The 22029-nt window shown below is 42.9% G+C and overlaps 2 protein-coding genes and 2 non-coding genes across 6 annotated transcripts; all 4 read right to left on the bottom strand.

Annotated features, from left to right (window-relative positions):
• Positions 1-1335: 1335 nt before the first annotated feature.
• On the bottom strand, positions 1336-7508 carry ldhba (lactate dehydrogenase Ba). Its single transcript, XM_026361012.1, has 8 exons — positions 7363-7508; positions 5210-5343; positions 4600-4717; positions 4208-4381; positions 3926-4099; positions 3630-3747; positions 2590-2713; positions 1336-2107 (listed from the first exon to the last, which is right to left on the bottom strand). The coding sequence occupies exons 2-8, from the start codon at positions 5333-5335 to the stop codon at positions 1940-1942; spliced, it is 1002 nt and encodes a 333-aa protein (XP_026216797.1). The 5' UTR covers positions 5336-5343; positions 7363-7508; the 3' UTR covers positions 1336-1939.
• Positions 7509-14767: 7259 nt separating this feature from the next.
• slc25a3a (solute carrier family 25 member 3a) lies at positions 14768-21205 on the bottom strand. Of its 3 annotated transcripts, none has more exons than XM_026361009.1 (8): positions 21079-21205; positions 20391-20562; positions 19497-19621; positions 17178-17357; positions 16713-16894; positions 16115-16287; positions 15800-15910; positions 14768-15243 (listed from the first exon to the last, which is right to left on the bottom strand). In XM_026361009.1, exons 1-8 carry the CDS (start codon positions 21166-21168, stop codon positions 15083-15085), a joined length of 1194 nt encoding a protein of 397 aa, XP_026216794.1. In that variant the 5' UTR covers positions 21169-21205; the 3' UTR covers positions 14768-15082. The 3 variants fall into 3 exon arrangements, with proteins under 3 accessions (XP_026216794.1, XP_026216793.1, XP_026216795.1); XM_026361008.1 differs by lacking the exon at positions 19497-19621 and adding an exon at positions 17825-17949; XM_026361010.1 differs by lacking the exon at positions 19497-19621 and adding an exon at positions 17825-17949 and having other exon boundaries at positions 20391-20557; positions 21079-21164.
• Positions 15558-15758, bottom strand: LOC113164999. Its single transcript, XR_003299101.1, has one exon. It is a non-coding gene; the product is annotated as a small nucleolar RNA SNORA53 (small nucleolar RNA).
• Positions 16399-16599, bottom strand: LOC113164998. Its single transcript, XR_003299100.1, has one exon. It is a non-coding gene; the product is annotated as a small nucleolar RNA SNORA53 (small nucleolar RNA).
• Positions 21206-22029: the final 824 nt, after the last annotated feature.

Genomic DNA, 22029 nt, shown 5'->3' with positions numbered 1-22029 from the left:
ATTTTTTTATATGGTGATTTTAATTCCATTATACAAATTAATAATAAAAAACACAGTATAATCATAAAATCGAAACTTCCCAAACTACTCAGGTTTATTTAAAGTTGTCTAACCCTAACCATCTTCCACCACTACTTTTTTTTAAGCTATTTTAATTAGTTCAATTGACTTTTATTTTGAAGGGAAGGGCCGCCATGATTCCAACCACCGGGTGGCGCTGCAGTATCTTTTTACACCACCCTACAGACAGCTAAACCAGATTTACATCACATCACCTTACAAATTACAGTTCCTACAGCTCAGTTGATTACTGTGGTCCCAAAGTAAATGGGAGATTTAAATGAACTGGGAGGTGCAGGCGTACGGAGGTGGTGAGCTAGTGTAAACCGATGAACGATATGTCTGCTGGAGGCCGAGGGGATTCAGCCTCATGTGTGACTGAATTGAAATGATGATGAGCTCTAATGAATGCATGATTCTAACCAAAAAAAGACTTCAGTGAAGACTTATGATGTCATGCACACCTGCTTATCCATTGGAGGATTTTGGGTCACTGGGCCACACAAACATTTAATGTCTTTGGACTATGGGAGCAAACCAGAGTGACCAGAGGAAACCTACGTGAGCAGAGGGACAACATGCAAACACCACGCAGTAAAGCTGCTGCTGTCCAGCAGGTTCAAACCCACAGCTGGTTGAACAGCATTAAGTGGCTAGGGTTAGGGTTCCTCTCCTTCAAGGTGGTAGATGGAACAACTTCCAGGCTGAATCTATGCAAAGCTCACTTAGTGAATTGTGCAAAACGCAACTAATACAGGACTGAATAAAGCACAGATCCATGCAGGATCACGACTTCGTGTATTAAAGTGTTTGTGATTAGTTACTGATTAACGCGTCTTCAGTTAATCAGTGTTACCTCTCCGTTTCATCATACAAGTGAAGCCACAGCTGGCTGGTGCCAGCCTGGAACTGGGGCATAAACAAAATATGGTTGTCACAGAGCAAACATCAGAACAGGTTGTGTTGTGCCTTCAGAGACACAGCTCCCGACAGCAGGGAACGCCTCCGCTCTAACCAGAGATCATCACAACAGTTTTTTAATCATTACATGTGTGTTTGTACAGTTTGAGCCTGATGGGTTTATTACACTGACTAGTATCCTTTATCCTTTATTTATAACTGTAAAACCTGCCGACAGGAGCTGAATTAGCATCTGATTAGAAACGTCAAAGAATTAGAGGAAAGATGGTCGTACGTAACAGTACAGATAAAATGATAAATATCCTTTAAAGTAAGATTATTAACACAATGGAACATGACACAGAACAGAGCAGCCTTGGGGAAGTCTGTGAGTTTATTGAGATACCTGTAGCAACACAAGCTCAGACAGGCACGACTGATCAAAAAAGAACAGACAACATGAGCTGGCCGTCTACACTCCTCCATCTCCCTCTTCTAACAATACATACTCAGCAGTGCTGACTGATGTGTGCAGTAAAGGACCACGTTTGGACAAAGACAGGAGGTAAACAGTGTCATTTTAGATTTTTAGGGTCTTTCTCTCAATGCCAAACTAACAGAACGACCTAGTGCAGTGAGTGCGACAGTTTTGGTTTTTCCATGGTTGTTAGATCCTGGTCAGCAGCTAAAAAATCAATCCATAACAAATCCAGTAACACAAACACAGTAACAAAGCAACGTCAGCCTACCAGCTGGTTTCTAAAAGAACATACCAGTGTTTTAGATTTCAAGGTGTCAGGTGAATGACAGTAACTAATCAACATGTCCAACTAAAATTGTCACTATAAAAACACTGCTATTGCTGTTTTCAAATGAGGGGGACACAGACTAAGAAAGAGGAAAGTTACAAAAGCAGGGTGTGTGTGTGTGTCGACAAGCTTCTCTGCATCATTTGTGTGCATTATGTGTTAGGGTGCATTCAGAGGTCCTTGAGGTCCTTCTGGATGCCCCACAGGGTGTCGGCGCTCTTCTTCAGCTGGGCCACCTCGTCGTTTGTCAGGGTCACATTGATGACATTGCTCACACCGTTGCCATTAAGCACGCAGGGCAGAGACAGGAAGACCTCGTTACCGATGCCGTGCATGTCCTGAGGAAAAGACGCACACACAGGGGTTAGGAAATCACTGTGGACAGTCATTGCACCCAGCTGTTGCTGCTGTTTCTACATACACAACTTGGCAGTTTGACAAATTAAACATGTAAACTTGTAATTTGGACTGGTTGGTGTTTTGCTGAACTTTAGACAGAGCTGGCCTCGTTGCCGAACAGGACTAGCTACATTTTGTGTGTGGGTCTGTATCTAAACAAACTAACTGGACATGTCACTATCAGAGACACAGCTAGTCGATTGACAAACAAACCATTTGACACAGACACAGGATTCAAATTTGGAGTGGACTGAATCTGAAACCAAAGCACCTATACAGTGTCAAGATACAGCTCCAGTAGACACTAACACTGCGTGTGAGGTTTTTAAGAACAGTACAGAGCGTAGATAATGTGTTTTTCAGGGGACCTGTGTTCAAAACAAATAAAACCCATATGCATGTGTGTTTATGTGTGTCTCACCTTGACCATGGTGGAGACGGGGTGAACTCGGCTCAGGTTCTTGACGATGCTTTCAGTCAGGTCAGCCACACTCATGCCAATGGCCCAGTTAGTGTAGCCCTTCAGCTTGATCACCTCATAGGCACTGAAACACATGGACAAAGTGACCTATACATATAAAACCTACATATGTGAAAACCCACATCATACTTTATAGACATAATGCTAAAAGATCTTTGTATATTGTTCCTTGTTCCTTTCACAATGACTGTGGCAGTTGTTAATTACCAACTTTCTGCTCTTAATGCTTCTCAGCCTGAGCTCTAATGAAGCCTGCATTACTGAACACATTATTGTCAGGGTTGGAGGTCACATTCCCACAGGGACCACATGAACTGAATCTTTAATCACTCCTGGCCTCGACTAACACAGTCACTCAGTGTTGTGCTCAAGTTAATTACTGACACAGTCATGCTCATGTGCATGATGGCAGTCATGAGCCGAGTTCACGTTATACCTGTTTAACTAAGTAACAGCCACAACAGGATCCAGTTTGTGGTCTGGGTCTAGTTAACTAACCTACCTACCCTACTCGCATGTCAACTGCTTAAATTTCCATACAATTAACACCAGCTACCGCATATTAGCAGAGTTAAGTTGAGCTGTGAAAGTAGTTTACAAAGCCACCAGTGTTTGACTTTGATCTTCTTAGGAAACAAATCCTGGTTCTGATGACAAAGCCAGTAATAACTTTACTGCTTACTGGTTTTGAGCTGATTTAAGCAGCTTTGGGGGATGAATACACATTTGACATGTCTCTCTCTAGCTGCTAAATGCTCCACTACATTGACATCAATTGTAATAAAAGATTCTTCTTTACAAAGTTAGATTAAAACCAGGTTTAATCTAACACCTGGATAGTGTAGTGGTCAGATTGCTGCCCTTCCATGTGAGAGGAAATCTCAGCTGTGCTCTACCTCCAGTAGGGGTTCTTAGACAAGACCTCCTCACGCTTACCCTGCTGTTGAGTTTTCTGCCTATACTTCATGCTCTCTAGTTACCTGTCCACCACAGCCTTGTGTACACCCTTCAACTTTTCCTTATCAGCGTCAGTCCCAATCTCAGGATTAAGCTTCTGCAGGTTGACTCCTGCCACATTGGTACCACTCCACACAGGCACTGGATTAAGAAACAAACAAACACACAGTTCATTATGGTATTCTGTCTGCTTCCCTTGTACAACTCCCTCTATGCTCTCTGTGCTGCAAAAGAAAACTGGCCTAAGTGGTGCCCTACCAATGTACATCATACAAATATTGATTTGATTCTTAAATGAGTGTTCTCTGTGTGCACCCACCGCTGGTGTCTCCATGCTCGCCCAGCACCCAGCCATTAAAGGAACTGGCATGGATGCCGAGGTGTTCGGCCATCAAGTGACGGAAACGGGCCGAATCCAGGTTGGTTCCGCTACCGATGACGCGGTGCTTGGGCAGACCACTCAGCTTCCAGGTGACGTAGGTCAGCACATCAACTATGGAGAGCATGTTACACCCAGGGGTTATTGATGTGTAGTGCACATAAACACTCACACAGATGTGAACACACAAAATTATGTTGAAGTGCATATCAGTGTATTCACCAGGGTTGGACACCACAACCAGAATGCAGTCGGGGCTGTACTTGACGATCTGGGGAATGATGGACTTAAAAACGTTGACGTTCCTCTGCACCAGGTTGAGTCGGCTCTCACCCTCCTGCTGGCGAACGCCCGCTGTCACCACAACCAGGCGTGAGTTGGCTGTGACTGCATAGTCTGGGAAGAGGGAAAACTTTATTATCATTTGTGCTTTGTGTGTCTGTCTGAGTAAGACATTTAACAGTGGGAGATATTATATGTGTATTATATATGTATATATATTATATAGACAAGACAGAGTGTGTGATCTGAGAGCCAGACTCAACCAGACCACAAGCTGTAAGACTGAGATAAATGCATTCAGAGGTAGTGAGGTCTCTCCAGCAAGTCCTGACCTTTGTCAGCGATGATCTTGGGGCACTTGAGGAACAGGCTGCCATGCTGCAGGTCCATCATCTCTCCTTTCAGACGATCCTCCATCACATCTACCATAGCCAGCTCATCACACAGGTCCTGCCCAGAGGAGGAGGAGAAAGACGTGACTACAAGAGGATCATTCTATACGCTAATAATGTGGACTTTTTGAGCATTTAAAGCCCCAAGTGAATCATCACAAAATGATTCTAACTCAGTGTGAATATGAGGGTGAAAGCTTGTCTGTGTGTCAGCCCTGAAAAAGACTGGCAACATTTCCAGGGTGTACCCACCTCTTGTGTAATTTAAACTTTAGTTACAGCCCCTTGCAGGCCTCTGAGAGATAAGCTGGTGAGGATAATGGATGGATGCCTTCTATAGTTAGTTGGCAGTTAGCACTGACTCAGCATTGGTTTGTGTTTGACTCCACTATAGGTCTAACTGATAAAAATAGCTGTGTTTTTATTATTTAATATTATTTTGAAATATATATCAAATATACATTATAGCCATATATCTGACACTTGGATATTGTTAGAGGAATATTGTTGTTGTTGACATATTTATTATATATATCATTTATAATCTTACCCGCAGCAGGATGCTGATGGCACAGGCCATGCCGACCTGTCCCACCCCGACCACAGTCACCTTGTTCCTAGGCTGCGCAGCAGCACAACTGGCCACAGGGGTCAAAAGCTTCTCTACTACTGACATGATGGCAGCTGCACGGAGACACAGAGAGAACACGTCATGGTGAGTAGGATATTGTCACAAACACACTGTCCCCATGTCATGTCATTGGAATTTGGGCATGTGGTTCACTTCACATCAAGATTTTTCGTCAGGAAAAAGAATGACAGGAAAAAATGAAAGTCATGATATTAATTAACCTGATTGAGGGTGGCTGTGAATAAGGCATAGGTTAAGACCTACATCCTGTCTAACTGTTGGCAGATGAAGGTGCTGAGTGTTGCGGCTTGTAAGTAGCAAGTACAGCTGCAAGGCTCGTAACCCTAACAGCCAACTACCGGTTCTGCCTGTGTTATGACACTCAAAAAAACGCCTCTACTATGAACTCCTTTTCTGAATCAAAATCAAATGAAAAACTACAACAATGTCTGTAGTGGACACAGTGAGCTAATTATTCATGTAAGTGTTAGGAGGTGTCAATAAATTAACCACACAGTGTTTGATCATACAGCTGTAATTCCCCACTCTATTCCTACATAGCAGCAGGCAGAGATCATATGACAAGGTCACATTCACACTAACAATAGCAGGACAAATGGGGAAAGCTGTTAACAAGAATGTTTAATGACACTATGCTGAAAGGTACTTCATACTAGTTTTTACATACATCATTACACCTTCATAAGCCCCTATAAAAATACAACAGGAATGGAAACACAGCAGTTTAAGTAGGGTGAAACGAGAAAGTAAATGAAATAAACCAGGTGAGGACACGCAGGGATCCCAGCACAGAACATTGAGGGGGGCCCGGTTCTGTGTTTGGGCACCACTGACCTCAGTTATCAGCGCACGGAAAGAACAAAGTCCTGTGCGCTCTGGCTGTGCTGTAACATGTACCCTGCTGGCACAGGCTGCCATCAACTTATCTGCTCAGATCAAGGTCAAAATAGACACTTGCAAACAGCCAGCCGCTGGGACGTGGTTAGTGTCCATAAAGGGACACGCCTTTTGGCTTGGTCAGCTGGCACTTATTTGGGAGACAACAGGTCTCTGCTGAACTGCACACTGCCTCCATTTGAGCCTGCAGAAATCCACTTCCTCTCTTTCCTGTGGCTGTTGTAAATGTGAGGTTACGCAACAGCCTGGGCCTAACGTCGCCCTTGACATGAGTGATGCTAGGACACGGGGACAAGACTGTCCTCACTTAGTTGGACGGGGATGGTTCGAGTATGTAAATAAAGACGAATGCAGCTTCGTTAACCTTTAACATCCAGATTTCGACGACTAAATGAGTTTCAGTGCGAATGCTTTGGTTACCTTACTTCCTGTCTGCACGACAAAAAAAAAAAATGGACACAAATGCATAAACTGCCGTCAAAGTCAAGTTCAAGTGCAGATAGATACGGTGATATGTGGTGATAAATTTAGATATGTCGGCGTTAAAGTGGATAATGTGCGATAAAATAACCAGGCTTTAGCCTAGCATGCTTGAGCTAGCTTAACTTACAGTAGCTGCGTGAACTGTAAGAGAGGCTGAATTCGCCAAAACCCCGCACGCAGTTAAAATTAAAATATGAATAATAATAATCACAATAAAAACTCCTATGTGCGTTACTCAATTGCTTTTGTACAGGCTTTCCAAAGTGACTCAAGCGTTTCTGCAACTTCCCTTTAATGTCGTTTCAAACTCTGAAGACGCACATTGCTAATGGATTCCTACAGTTGCCACTTGTACCGCCAGCATCCATTGCTGCCGAGAGCTTCAGCACGCGTTTCAGTGCCACGACCACGAACTGTGGTGTGGTGTGATGTTGGAGGCATCCCCCCCCCCACCCCTTACGACAGCACCTCTCCAGAACAAGTAAAGCCAAACTGGAATTGTTTAGGGGAAGCGTTGGGGGTCAGCTGAAGCATCCCTGAGGGCGACTGTCGGGCTAAAATGAGGTTGCGCGCAGGTCGAGATAAGGCGAAACGCTTGTCGGCGTGCAAACAGACTTCTTCGTCACTGTTCCGCTTTTGTGTCTGCAAAGCACAAAAAAACACACACTTACGTTTTCCAGGCGCTTGTGCAGGCTGACAGTCGCTGTGAGCTCTGTGAGGATACTGTGCGGCGTCCAGTGGCTGACAGCGAGAAGAGAGGAAGGAGAGGGGCAGCAGGCGGAGGCGGAGGAGGAGGAGGAAGTGATCAGGCTGCGCCGCGATGTAGGGAGCGCTGCTGCGCAACAGCGGCGGAGCTCCATCATCTGGAGAGGGGGTGAGCAGGCCCCGAGCCACGGGGGGGGTCCATTCAGCCCACCTCTCTATAGGAGTCAAGTGATGTGTTTACATCCTGATCATATTCCTCTGTGCAAAAAATGTCCACAATTTCAAATCAAAAGCGTACAATTTCAACAACCTGGACCTTTCCTTGCAAAGTGCTCATGATCAGTAAAAATATTCCAGTATTAAAATGTATAGTATAGTGCCAACAATGATAGAAGCCATCTTGCTTGTATACTTCTGCCTACATATTGCTGATAATACCTCTTAATATGTATTAATATGCAATATTTTCTCAGTTTTCAAGCATTTGCCATAGTTGATCTATCACATGATATGTCTCTGTATATCTCTGGTACGTTTTGATCTCACATCCAGCTGCCTTTACCAAGGCGGATCTGTCAATTGGTAAAGTATTCAGAATGCTTCAGTGGCTGTGTTACTCTAGTGTACACAATATCTATCTAGAATGAATGGTGCACTTTGTCCAGCCTGTAGATCCATGTGTTTTTTGCCTGGTGATATGATGTGACCTACATATTACTGTATTACATGAATGGATCAGGGTTCATTTACTGCTTTTGATGTTGCTTAACACCATGTGCAGGGTGATATTAGCTCTGTGACTGAGCTAATAGTCACAGACGAGATATTCTGGATGGGTGTGAGCCCTTTGTATAAACAGTACTGTATTCACTCTGAGAGTTCCTTGTTCATTTATCATAGTGTTCTGTTGTGGATCATAACCATGTATGTCTACACGTGTACATGACGTCATCCTCAGCCACATCCGTTCCTGTGACAGTTAAAGGAAGTTTACTTTCCCCTGTCTTGATTGAGAAGGTTAGGTGAGCCATTACATAGCAAATATCCATCAGATACGTCTGGGCTTTGTGCACATCAGCAATGTTTAAGGACAAACAGGGTTTTATGGGCACAGTGATCGCTAGCTCACAAAGACAAAGCGGAAGTCTGAGATGCAAGAGGGATGCAACGTGCAGATCTGCTCAGCCTCTGCTTTTCTTCCGCCTTCAGTTCTGCCTCACACATCACTAAGGCTAAAGAATTACACCAGTCATTTGCTACATGTGCTTTCTTCGCTCACAAACGATGCTCAGCAGGACACTTAATGTATGATGGTGATGATGCTGGTGACACAGAATGCTACCCAAAAGGATGCATGCAGAATACAGTCATGAGTCTTTCTTCATCCAATGAGACGAGGGGTGTTGATCCCTTAAAGGTGCCCAGTGCAGCTACAGTGAAGAGACATTGTTTGACTGTGTGTGTGTGAGTGAGTGACAGAGGAGGGCTGGGCTAACAGATACATGTTATATAATACATCTCCCCTTGCAAAGCAGCCTCACTCTCCCTCCCATGCAAACTGACATGGAAAGAAGTTTCACATAGTAAAATACTGTGTTTAAAATGTTTGTCTCAGTGCTGACTAAAGAGACCAAGAGGCTGCAGAACTGGAGCTGCTGCCAGAAGGGGCTGAATCAAAGATCTGAATACTTTTGTAAAAGGGACATTTCATTTCTTCAAATTAGCATTTGCGAAAATGTGTCTAAATCTAAATTATGCAACACATAAAAGTTCTTACTTAAGTCACTGTACACACATTGCGAAGGAGCATGTCATGACTTTAGCTTTGTTCCAATTTGTTTCTTCTTGACCTTGGGGAAATAACAACTCTCTGCTCATGCTCCACTAACCAGAATGAGATAGTCAGTGTCTGTCACCATGTCTGTGTTCAGTCAGGGTATGTTAGTCCAGCCCAGCACCTCATTGATGATTATGTTTTATTATGTCTCTGCGCTGGTGACAGCTGTGCACGGAGGCGTTATAATTACAGGTCTGTCCCATTCTCATTCTTCACATAAAAATACAATACAACAATAAAAGTGCCGAAGGACATGTACACTAACTACGACTTGACTGGTCAGAGGAGGCTTTAGTCTGTTGCTTTTACATTTCAGTTGGTTACACTAACCTGTACATATGGATGACTTATTATTAACTATAAAAACATTTAAAGCACACATTGTAGTTTTTCTTATATTTGCTAACACCCATTCAGCCACTTCCAGTGACCTTCTGTGTGCACTTTTCCTGCAAGGTCACCAGCACTGTGAATGTCCACAGCGTGACTGGCTGCTGACTATAACAAAACAAAGCCACATGCAAGATTTTATAATAGGAGGTGAACTGGTGCATGTGTGCAGTGTCAGTGGGCTCGACATGCTGCGCTCAGTCGGTTATTACTGTAAATATGCAGCCTACACTCGCTCTGCAAGGTCAGCCTGCTCGTCTGGAGGGGCAACCTTAGAGCTTCTGACCAATAAGGACGCGGCGTCTCCCAGACAGCAGGAGCCACCAATCAGAAAGCGGAAGCGGCGGGGCTGCACAAAAGCATGTATTGTGTTTCTGACACTGGACGGGGGGAACAATGCCGCTGCCAGATAACCAAAGTGACCTTATGTAACTGGCGCTGCAGGTGTGAAGTTAGGCCACATCAGTGACTGTGGCGCTCACTTAACATGTGAAACACAAAATGTCATTTTAATTGCACCATCAGTTTCGCTTGAATCACTCGCTTGACCTGTTCATTTCTAAATGTCCTTGCTGGAGATTCCTCTACAATTAACCCAACGTATTACTGAAGGGACATTTGTTTTGACACCCTTTTTCACTTTGCTGCTCACCAACATCTGTGTAGATTACTTGAGCCTTTCAGTGCAGCCTGTGCAGTGTTTCTATTGCTCTAGCACTAGAGTACCTGGGCCCAGATTGTCCCAGTGGAAATGTAATAAACTTTTAATGTAAGCCACATAATGAGGTCCGCAGGGTATCCAGTGTCACTAGGGGTTTGTTGCAGCTAAGCAGTGTAAGAAATGAATGGGTAATGAAGGACTATGAGAAGGATGTCACTCTTTAAATCCAAATTTAGCATTTCTGTATGCTCATCATCAACCATAAATGGCTGCCATGTCACAGGCTATTCTACTACTTTAGTACCAAGGTGTTCACAGGAAAGATGAGATACATAATCTCTTCATCAGTTTCTTTGTCTATCCTTGGGTTTCCCATTAGTTGGGTGTGCCTGAAACCCTGCATAGGAAGTCTCTTGCGAAGCATCCTAGTCAGATGCCTAAACCCCCCCCAACTGGCTCCTTCCAAAGCAAGCTCGTGTTGGCTGCTTGTGTTCACAGACTCATTCTTCCTGTCACTACTCGAAGCACTGGGAGGTGGATGAACTGGTAAATCAAAAGGTTTGCCTTCCAGCTCAGTTCCCTCTTCACCACACCAGCGCAGCACAAAGCCTGAATTACTGCTGACACCGCACTGCTGTTAATCTCCTGATCCATTTTACCTCCACTTGAGAAGAACTTGTGAAGACTCTGAGATACTTGAACTCATCCAGTTATGGGGGCTACTCATTCGAACCTGAAGAGAACAATCGACTGTTTGTCAAAGGAGAACAGTGGCCTCAGATCTGGGTGCTGACTCTCATCCCGACTGTTCACACTGAACTTCAAACCCCCCAACTAGAGAGGTACAGTCTGATGAAACAAATAGAACCATATCATCTGGATACCTGAAACCAAATCCAAAAAAATAAAAAATTAATTTAGCAGACACCTATTCAAAGCAACTTGCAAGGTACAAGACCAAGGCAGGGTAAACGTAAGGAGGTCTTGTCTAAGGACCCCTACTGGAGATGCGCTGACATTTGAACCCCAGTCTCCCACATGGAGGGGCAACAAAACCAGGTGCTTGTGACAAGGGACAAGAGCCAGTTAGCTCTTAAAAAAGCTCACAACAAAGAGAAACAGAAACTGAATTAGGCATTATACATTCTTGAACAAGCTATAACACGTTCATTAATTAGTTTTTGAGGTACTGGTCTGCAGAGTTTGTTACCTTCACCGCAGCTCCTTTCCTCCAGCTGTCAGTTCTATGTGCTCTTATTGTAGAGAGGTTTGTTACTGAGGTCTATAAAATAACCGTATCAGCATCAGCCATGTCATAAAATGTGCTGTGTCATCTACTTTTAATAGTTTGCGCTACAGTTAACAGCCTGACCCTCGGATCAACAAACTACTTCAGTAGTGTTAGATTTCATCATGATTTCATGTGTCTACAGATTAACGTTTTTTTCAAGGGCCAGAGGTCAGGCTAGTATCACTTTAGTCTTGGTCAACCCCTATGAGATTTACAAATACATTCCTCTTCCCTTTTACCACACTCAGCTGTTGCTTCATCGCTTCATAAAAATCAAATTTTGCATAACAATAAAAGGCACTAGTTGCAACTTTGTCACACAGAGATCGCTGTTGTTGAGCTGATTCCTCCCACTGCACAACCCTCAGACAGAGCCAAGCCAGGCCCCTTTGGTTCATGTGACCAGGAAGACCAGATGCTGTTTCAGAACGACCTCCAGATCTCAACACAAGGCTGCAAGGACAATGGCTTGATGCATAATAATCACATGTGCATCACCATGTCTCCCCCGGGAAGATAACAGATTAGATAAGATTTACCCCACAGTAGAATTAAGCACAATACTAGGTGTGTCAGGCGCTTATTGCTAGCTAATATTTTGTCTGTTTTTATATTATATTGTTGTTTAACCCGGTTTAAATTGTGTAAAATGTCACATTTTGCTGTAGAATCCACATGTGCAACTTAGAATTCATAGGTTCGTCAATGCTGGCAAGGCACCCTGGGCCAGAAGCTGCAAAGCAGGTCCAGGCCATGATGCTTCCACCACATTTTACAGAGATAAGATTCTTATGCCGAAATGCAGAATTTGGTATTTGCCACACCTAACATTTTCATTGCCCCAGGCTGGGTAGCAGTGGTGCTGCATGTTTGCACATGATCTACCTTAAAGTCCACCATCTTTAGAAACTCTTCTGCAGCCTTTTCTAGCCTGGTGAGCATCAACAACTCGCTAAGGTTTCCTACAAACCTGTGTTGTCAGACCTAAAAACATCATCATTAATGATATTGATATATTATCTTTTTCCCACCTTTATGACAATGGCACAGTGGGAACAAGTCTATTTTATGTAACCATATTACTTTTACAATTATCCAGCATCTTTTTTCTGAGTAAAATCAGAAATATGTAAATGTGGGATGAGATGAGCTCTTTACCCTAGTAATTTGAACATGGCTCAATAATTACAAATATTGGCTGGAAATGGTCAAAGTGGGGTAACATTTTATTTCAATCATCACAGCTAATAATCATAACCATCCCACCCTGTAATAGAGCTTACTGTTTCTTCAGCTCTGGAAGCAAGCAAGCAAGAATGCTGGTGAAAAGGCTGTAAAGCTGGGGTGTGGGGGGTCACTGGTGCATCATAACTCCCTCCGCCTGTCTGGACTTGGCACAGTGCGCAGGAAACAGTTTGTGTTAGACCTGATAATAAAGGCTGAAACCTAACTGAGCCCAGTGAGACAAAGCCCACATGGCCCAAATGACTGAACAACGCATATTTACAGGTTAGGAATAAATGTGGAAATGACTGCGGTAATGAAACCTGGAAACAGGAAATATGCTAAGCAGAGCAGCGGGGAACCTTTTTATCTCTCGTGGTGTTGTGCTGCTGATGTTTTATTGAACGAGGTAGCAGCGATATTATGAACTCCCAAATACAGAACGCATAAATGGACTCCATTTCCCATGACCCCTTGCCACCTCACCTTGTCAGCAGGCCCTGTTAGGCACAAACACCCGCACTGAGATGGATCCTTTTCCCAATAGAGGACACCATTTTTGCCAGTGCACAAACAGCCTGTTTCATAAGCAAACAAATGGATTCTAATGACAGCATCAATACATCTGCAGACTGTGTGTGTGTGTGTGTGTGTGCCTGGTTTACTGTGACCCAGGCCCATTAGATGATGCACAACTCATTGTGCAGCACGTAAATCTGCTCGCCTTCCTCTATCTACATGTAACATGGTCCACTTCACGCACACATTAGCTCGGAAACACGCTGGGTGGATTTTATATGCCCCCATCCCTAACACACACACACCAACAAATGATACTTTATCAGCAGCAGCAGTGGAATTTAGACCAGCGGTTCTTAAATAGTATGCAAGTCCTCTAACAAATTAAACAGGGAAATATTGAAGGTGCACTGTTTTTTTGTTTTTGCTTTTTTAAAATCAAACGTGAAGTTCTTAAATGTAATTAATGTTTATATACCTGACAAAGCTCAAGCAGTAAAAACTTTTGATTACAGTGGTCAGCAGTCGTGTGTACTAAAAGGAGTATGCAGTACTTCTAAATATATTTTGCCGGTTTTACTTATGAATTTAACTTTAATTTGCAACACAGTTCTTACATAGTACTTCAATAGTATATCTTTGCATGCCTGACCAGTCAAACTGAGAGGTACAGGGGAAACAGTGGAGTAAAGACGCCCTCTAGTGGTGGAAGGACAAATTTAAGTCACTGACGCATTACCAAATAAATTTATTACCCATTTCCAGTTTAAAGAAATTTGATATAATTGCTACGAATACGAACATACTAGACGTTAGGCCGCCATATTCCAAAGCACTGTGTAAAGTTCCAACTTCTACTACCCTGCAAAAAAAATATCTGATTAAACAAGTGAGGTGTTTTCTATATGAACTCTATTGTTAGAAACAAGTGGGTGTCTCAGTGATAACCAGCTATCAAACCAAAACCAAAGACACTCAAGTCAGACCTCGCGTGATGGATCCTGTTCGGTACAGAGACCAGTAACACATTTCAACTTACATCATATGATATAAGGTTAAGATATTCAATGTTCCCAGAATGACTGTGTATTTAGTACTGTATATTCCTGAAGTATATCAACTTTATTTAGTGACATTATTTGACATGAACATGTTACTTTACAGAAAGATTATTTATATAGAGCCGTTTCCTGGTTAGGTCATCAGAATATTGTTAGAACACTAAAACTAGGGTATAGACCATTTTTCTGAAATGCATCACTTTACATTGAGTACTTTCACTATCTTGTAACAGTATTTGTACACTGTGGTAATGAGATTTAAATTAAAATAAGTGGCTAATAATTCTATGGCATTCTATTGGGTACAGTTGTACACTACCTGGACATATCTCCCAACACTATGAGCAAATCAAACACAAGGGAACATGAACAGAAATGAAATGCAAAGTGTTTTTCCGAGGAATTTCATTTTATTAGAATTTCCAGATTCTAATGACAGGAACCGATAAAATCAGATGGACATTTCTACAAGGAGGAATATTTGTGTCAGACTCTTGGTAGACCACAGTCCTCTCCTTGTTCATTTGTTCTGTTTTTAAATATACATGAGTAGTAGCAACTCTGTGCTCGGTGCAGAGCTGCACAAGCTGACAACATAAATATAGAAAACTGCTGTGTGTGCTGTGGAAGTTCTGGATGGGGGGGTGCTTCAGATGTATTAGCTGGAGAATTCATTTTGGTGACAGGGGCAGAAGGGGACAATTTATTCTGTGAGGCCAAGCTTCTTCTTCAGGGACTCTGGCATCTCAGGGGGAGGGGGGCGGGGCAGGCGGAAGTAGACCTTGACAGAGTCATAGATGAACCACTGCAGAGCGGTCAGAGTACCAATCATGATGATACGGGCAAACAGACCCTTCCACACACCTGGACAGGAGACAGCAGAACACATGGTTAATAGAACTCACAGAATGGATCAGTTCAGTACAGTAGCTACTCTGAGGTGTGGCAACGGCAAAAGACCCTCACTACCTCTCTTAATGCATAACCTTTACTTTTCCTTAAAGGGGAAGTGCAGCATTAAAGTTCATCATTTAAGTGATTATCATTCTATAGGCAGTAGTCTCATATTGGAATGGATGTGCACCAATGTATTCAGTCCATATTCAAACCAAACGTACATCTAGTGTTTTAAAACTGTTTTGTTTTACATGTGATGTCAACGACATCCCTGGTTTATACTTGTCCGTCCCCCAGACTAGCAGCACTGGAAGCTACCCGTGTTTACAAGACAGGGTTGCCAGTGATACAGGTGGACTGGGGGACAGGTAGACTGTTCTCACACGCCAATGACTCAAGCACCTCCAACTGTACAGCCAGAAAGCTGCTGAGGAGCTCTGCTCAGAGCACAGTCCTCCAGAGGTGGATCTAAGGAGCGTGTTGTACAAAACCCTGACATGACACTGTTACTATTTACACTCACCTTTAGGTCCAAGTCTCTTGAGGACCTGGACAGCAGTGCTGCCTTTCTCCTTGTTCAGTACAGACACCACAGAGTCAGCAGGGTGGGAGACAATGGCACAGAACACACCAGCTGCACAAAGAGCAAACACCACATCAGAGAATTGGACTGATCAGCTGGGTACACTTCAATACCAGGTCAATAGTAAGGGACAATTAATACAACAATCATACATGCTGCTGTCACACAAGTGGCAAAACATGGTTATGTTGCCAACAGTTGGACAATGGGTTCAGCCACCAGTCCACAGTAAGATGCAGCTGAAGTGTTACTTACCAATGTAACCTGCCACAAAGGTTACAACCAGCTGCTCAGCTTTGCTGCACTCGCTGCGGGGCTTGGGAACAACATACTTGTAGAGCATCTCCACAGTGCGCTCGAAGCAGGCAAACTTCATCATGGTGTAGGGGATCTGTCTCATCCACAGGGGAACCACACCCTTATAGAAACTGGATTCACAAGAAATGAGGTATAAGATCACAAAACGAACGAACGAAGTGCTGTACCCATCTACATAGAAGCTTCAGATTTCTGCAGCTGTGTTCAGCAACATCATAATGTGTGTCCGTCCCCCAGACTAGCAGCACTGGAAGCTACCCGTGTTTACAAGACAGGGTTGCCAGTGATACAGGTGGACTGGGGGACAGGTAGACTGTTCTCACACGCCAATGACTCAAGCACCTCCAACTGTACAGCCAGAAAGCTGCTGAGGAGCTCTGCTCAGAGCACAGTCCTCCAGAGGTGGATCTAAGGAGCGTGTTGTCAAATTAATTTTTTTACTCATCGCAAATTTAAACACATATGAAGTCTTAATAAATAACTGACTGCTGATGGAGCTGAAGTCTGACAGACTGTCAAAAGGTAGCTCACTTACGCCCAGAGCCCCTCCTCAGCATACATCTTGGGGACACACTGTCTGAGGGTGTTGGCATAGCCTGGCTGGGTTTGGATACGAACTTTGACAGCCTCCATGGGAGCCAGAGCGATGTCAGCAAAGAACTCGGCACTGGCTGAAGCAGCCAGGTACAGTGATGTCCTCCACAGGTAGGTGTTCTCCTGTTGGGTGAGAGCACACAGCAAATGGTCAGAACAATTTATGACCACAGACACATTAATGTTTCCCCAATGTCATTTAGCACCACTTAAGAAATATTCATAAAAGCAGACGTGTTCTGGTTAGACTCAAAAATGAGACATGCAACAAAGACTAAAGACCTTTAATGTCTATGGAGACATCTTAATTCCACTGATTCACCTGAGCAAGATAAATCATCATGGCAAAGGAAAAAAACAAAACAAAACACTTAGCAAACAAATCAACAGCTATGTGTGGACTCACCTCTCCCAGCAGGTCACTGTAGAGGATCTTGAACACTTCGTAAAAGCCAAACTTGCAGAGTCCCTGCATGGAGTAGCCAATAAAGGTGGGCGCCCAGCCCTTTGCCAAGCCTCTGACACCATCTTCCCTCACTGTCACAGCAAAGCCATTGCCAATGCTTTTATATTTATCTGGGTTCACCTGAGGAGAAACATCACAGTAAGAATCCACACTGGTATTTCATGGGCATGTAGTGACTGTAACTAAAGTTCTTTAATTCAGATAAATGCAACACTGAGTGGCTAAAATGCTAATTTGATGAACACTTTTCTTTCCTGTAATTTCTGTATTAACAGGACAAAATTACTTGAAATAAATTCTAAACTGCTCTGTGCTCAGGTCTTAATTTTCATTAATACCTTTGATAATTAGGTTACAACTTACTAAAATTAAGACAACTGGGCACTATTTTAATGTCTTTATTTCTTTACCAGTCCAGTGTTGTCTCAAACACACATGTCTGCATGTCTGTGTATATCAGTGAATAAGGTTTTCTTATATGGAATCATTTTATTTGGAACCTATTGACCATAGTGATGGTCACTTTGAGTTACGAGGAGCAGGAGGAGCTGCTGGCTACACATTGCAATGCAAACTTTCATACAAACCTGCAGACGGCACTTGACAAGGTCGAGAGGCACCACTGCTGTATGTGTGATGCCGCAACTCAGGATACCCCCAAACCCACACAGGGCATAGTACTTTGTGGAGCCAAAATCGCAGCTCACACCCTCTGTGATAGAAGGGAGGGGACACACACAACATGCAACATGCAGGGTCACATGCAACATTGGACAAAAAATCAACACTGTGCAGAGCCATATAATGGAGGATCCATCACCACAGGAGTTCTTTTTTTTTTTTTTTTTTTACAGTTTTTACAGAACTTCTGGAATTCAGTGAGGACTCTTCCATAATAATTGGCTCTGCTGATTAGATTCATTAGAATCACACACCAAGGTTTATTTATAAGAAAAAAATTAATAATAAAAAAAATCATTTTACAGTGATTTCACAATAATGGGCCATGGTGGCAAAACACACCCTGGTAGTGTTTGAAGACTAATTTAAACAGCGTTAGATTTACATAATATGTAGTTGACTAACAAAAAAATCTGTATGGTCCTACAGATCTGTAATCAACCAATATATTTTACTGTACGTGTCATTTTAAATCCCATAAAGAGACTAAATCCAACAATAAACTGAGTCTACAAAGTCTAGGCTCTAAAAGCTCGACCTTATTTATCTTTGTCTGTGGCATAGCGCTCGAACTGTTGTCCAAACAATTAGAAATATCAGTGAATCACATTGTTACAGTGGGTGACTTCCCTTCTTTAGGAAAGATATGGGCAAAGTAGTACAAAATAGTAAACAGCAACACACAGCCTGTGGAGAATTCTTTTTGTAAGGTCACTGCTGCTCCAACACAGTTCACCCTTACATTCACTAGACTATAGTGCTTCCAGGGGTGGGAGGATTACAGCTACAAGTTAGAATATCTGACACAGCGCCTGTTTTAAAAATATGAAAACAGAACCATTCAACAATATATCTTTAGCCAATAAGACCGCATACAGTGTTGAGAGTTGTGCATACCAAGAGTAACTAATTAAGTAGCTTAAAAAAAAAAAAAAAAAAAAAAAAAAAAAAAACTATGCTGGAGTCACTACAAAGATGCTACATGAGAAGGATCTGAAGGACCAATTCCCTCATTTATTTACGATTAAAAGACAATTCAGTATTCCCAGTCTTATCCTTAATAACATGATTCACCAACACTAAAGGCATACTTTCATTCCATCACTAAAATCACATAACTGTTTACTTTATCCATAAAATCAATCTTATACTTTTACTAGACAGTGTGTATTGCCAGCATAGGATCGATCTAGTAATTGTGTGAACAAACAAGCATCGTCAGATCTCATATGTCCCGTATTTACTCTGACACCTGATGGGGTCAAATAACATGGTCAATATTCAGGATATATTTTCTAGAAGGTGTGACTCTCTTGACCTTTACCTAGTGTTGCCTGAGTAAGGTGCGGTGAGTAGAAATGATTAAACACGTAAGAGCATTGGTGCAGAACCATGCCAAAAAATAAAAAATCACAGGAATCACTACGTGAGGGGAAAAAAAAAAAACTTCACAACCACATTAGGACCATTCCATCTCCACCATATTCATGCAAATTGATGCATATGTAAAATGCACAAAAAACAGTTATGGATGGATGAGGCTTGTCAAGAAAAAGGTACCAAACCATGGGGACAGACCTGCATTCTGCATTTGACCAGATCGAGGGGAACCACTGCTGTGTGTGTGGTGCCACAGCTCAGAATCCCACCAAAGCCACAAAGGACGAAATACTTCTGAGAGCCAAACTCACAACTGTCTCCCTCTGAAGAAACACAGGCAATAGCTTAGGAAGAAAAAACGTCTTCGAGTCTGACACTAAGCTGACATTTTCTCTGTCTAGTAACGAGAGAAATAGAGTGCACTTGGACACAGCTTATTTTATTGGCTGTGCCCTTATGCAGCATACAGCAGTCTAATTTTGCTGTAGTCTGAAAACCAAGTAAACAATTGACCCAGTTCAAAATCAAAAAACAATGACTGCAGCTTTTTTTGACCTATTAGGACAAAGTCAAACTATACACGCAAGAACAAAGATTGATAGGCAAGGGGTAGTAAGTGGCAATAATTCACCCTGCAAACATATCTCGTCTTTAGCAATATTACTGCTTTAGAATAATTAAAGCATGTCTCTTTCAAGTACAGTTCGTACAATGCAGCATATATATTATCATAAGCCACATGTACTGATGGGTTAAGTTTAATTTTATACCTGGCATCTGAAATCAAGTGCGACACGTCAAATAGAGTTCTGCTGCAGTTCAAATGTAAAACACTACTTTGTCCTTCCTTGCCCTCCACAGGCGGCAGCGAAGGCCTAGCTGCTGCTTCACCAATCACGTTATTCATTACCCTTTAGTACATTTGATGACTAAATACAGTGCTTACACTTTCTACTTTAATGGACACATATTGCTATCATCACATCAGAATTAACTTAATATCAACAACAAAAACTGACAACCGAGTGGATCGGTCGCAAGGCTAGGCTAATGCAGCTAATGCAGCTAACGCTAGCCCCATAGCCGGGTTACCTTCCGCAACGGCGGCTGCCGCAAGTCTACGGGTTCTCTGTCCGTGGAGGCTCTGCTGTGGCTCCTCCACTTTCTGAAGGGTGAACAGGGGAGCGCTGAACGGGTTAGCCCGGGCCAGCTGCGTCAAAGAGGTCGGATACATGGCGGTGTCCTGCCTTCTGGCGGAGCTGCGCTGGGATGAGCAACAAGTAAATTTAGCAAAACCGCTAACTAGCTGCACAATCCACCACCACCGACTCACACACACATACCTGAACTGAGGGATACCATGTCACGTGCTGACGATCTAAGCTGCATGAATGACCGTGAATGTTAAGCATATTTCTAATGTGTAGCTTCCTGAATGAGTAAGCTAAACTAGGTCGTAATGTGATTTAACTGCCCCCCGATTGTTGGATATTCGTTAGACACTGGTACACTGCAGTTCTAAAAAAACACAGCTGTTAGCATAAACATTACAATGGCATTCCCTTCTTTATCGAGCGTTAGCTTTGGGGGAAAAAATGCTATGCTAAAGTACGTGCTAAGCTAACGTGACCGCTCCAAGGTGGAAGGTGTCCTCTATCAGGAAGATGTAAAGGGTCGTGTTAAAATGCTAACACATAGCTACGCATAAATACATCATCCACAAATGCGTTGTCATGTAATATCACATGCGAACTATTAATAAATGAACAATAAGACTTACTCTCTGTCTCTCTCTGTGTCTTAAGATGGCGGCTCCGCTTTCCTGCTGCCGGCTGTTCGGAGAGACCGAGTGACCTCGCGGTAAATCCATTTGTCCTTTCGTGACGTCATCGAGGTGCCTGGGCGGATCCGTGCGGTTCTCCGTCCCGTAAGGAGACGCCGCTCAGCTGCCAATCAAACCCTCTAGCCCAATAACGATTGAATTGAGGCGGTGCTTGCAGGGACTTGAGAGGAAGTTCTTAAAGCCGCAGTGCCACTGAAAGTGCGTCCACTTTCTTTTGAGGTTTTAGTAGGTGAATTCTTCTAATGCAGGATTAAATTTAGACAGAAATTTTTGAGATTTGTCTCCCACAAAGTAAATATTGCAAAAGAGCAAAGAGCAGTAACAAAGGTGATGCCCAGTACTAAGCAGGCACTTTTGCAAGTTGATAGAGGAGTGCAAGAAACGTGCAAAAGCTACAGAATCACAATAAAACACAAATGTTCACAGATTTTTCAGACAGGTTGTGGGTAGTGGCTGATTTTAAGCAGATTTGTTTCTGAAACATTATAAGCAGTATTTGGTATAGAACATGAAGTACAGATATGTTTTCTGCCAGTTAAACACCTTGATTGAGTTTTGCAGAACATTTCTTCTTGAAGGAAGACATCTTCAAATAGTTAGTTTCTCAACAGGCTTCTGTTCAGAGCACCTCCTACACAAGAGCAACAAGGAATCTAAAGGAGCAGTGAGGACAGTGATAGTGTGTCTCATGAAATATTGACACTTCACTAGTCAACAGTGGATATACGCCTGCAAAACTACCAATTCGGACAAACCACTGCTATTACTGACCTAAAACCAACTCCAGCAACGTAACAACTGTTACTTAAAGCTGACATTTATCTGGAATAATTTTGCTAGCATCCGTAATTCCAAGCCACTACAGGTACCAGAAAAAAGGCAGCAAAT

This window comes from Anabas testudineus, chromosome 23, assembly GCF_900324465.2.
Source record: "Anabas testudineus chromosome 23, fAnaTes1.2, whole genome shotgun sequence".
In the NCBI taxonomy this organism is placed as follows: Eukaryota; Metazoa; Chordata; class Actinopteri; order Anabantiformes; family Anabantidae; genus Anabas; species Anabas testudineus.
Note: the sequence above shows the minus strand (reverse complement) of the source record. Positions and strands in the feature narration are given on the sequence as shown.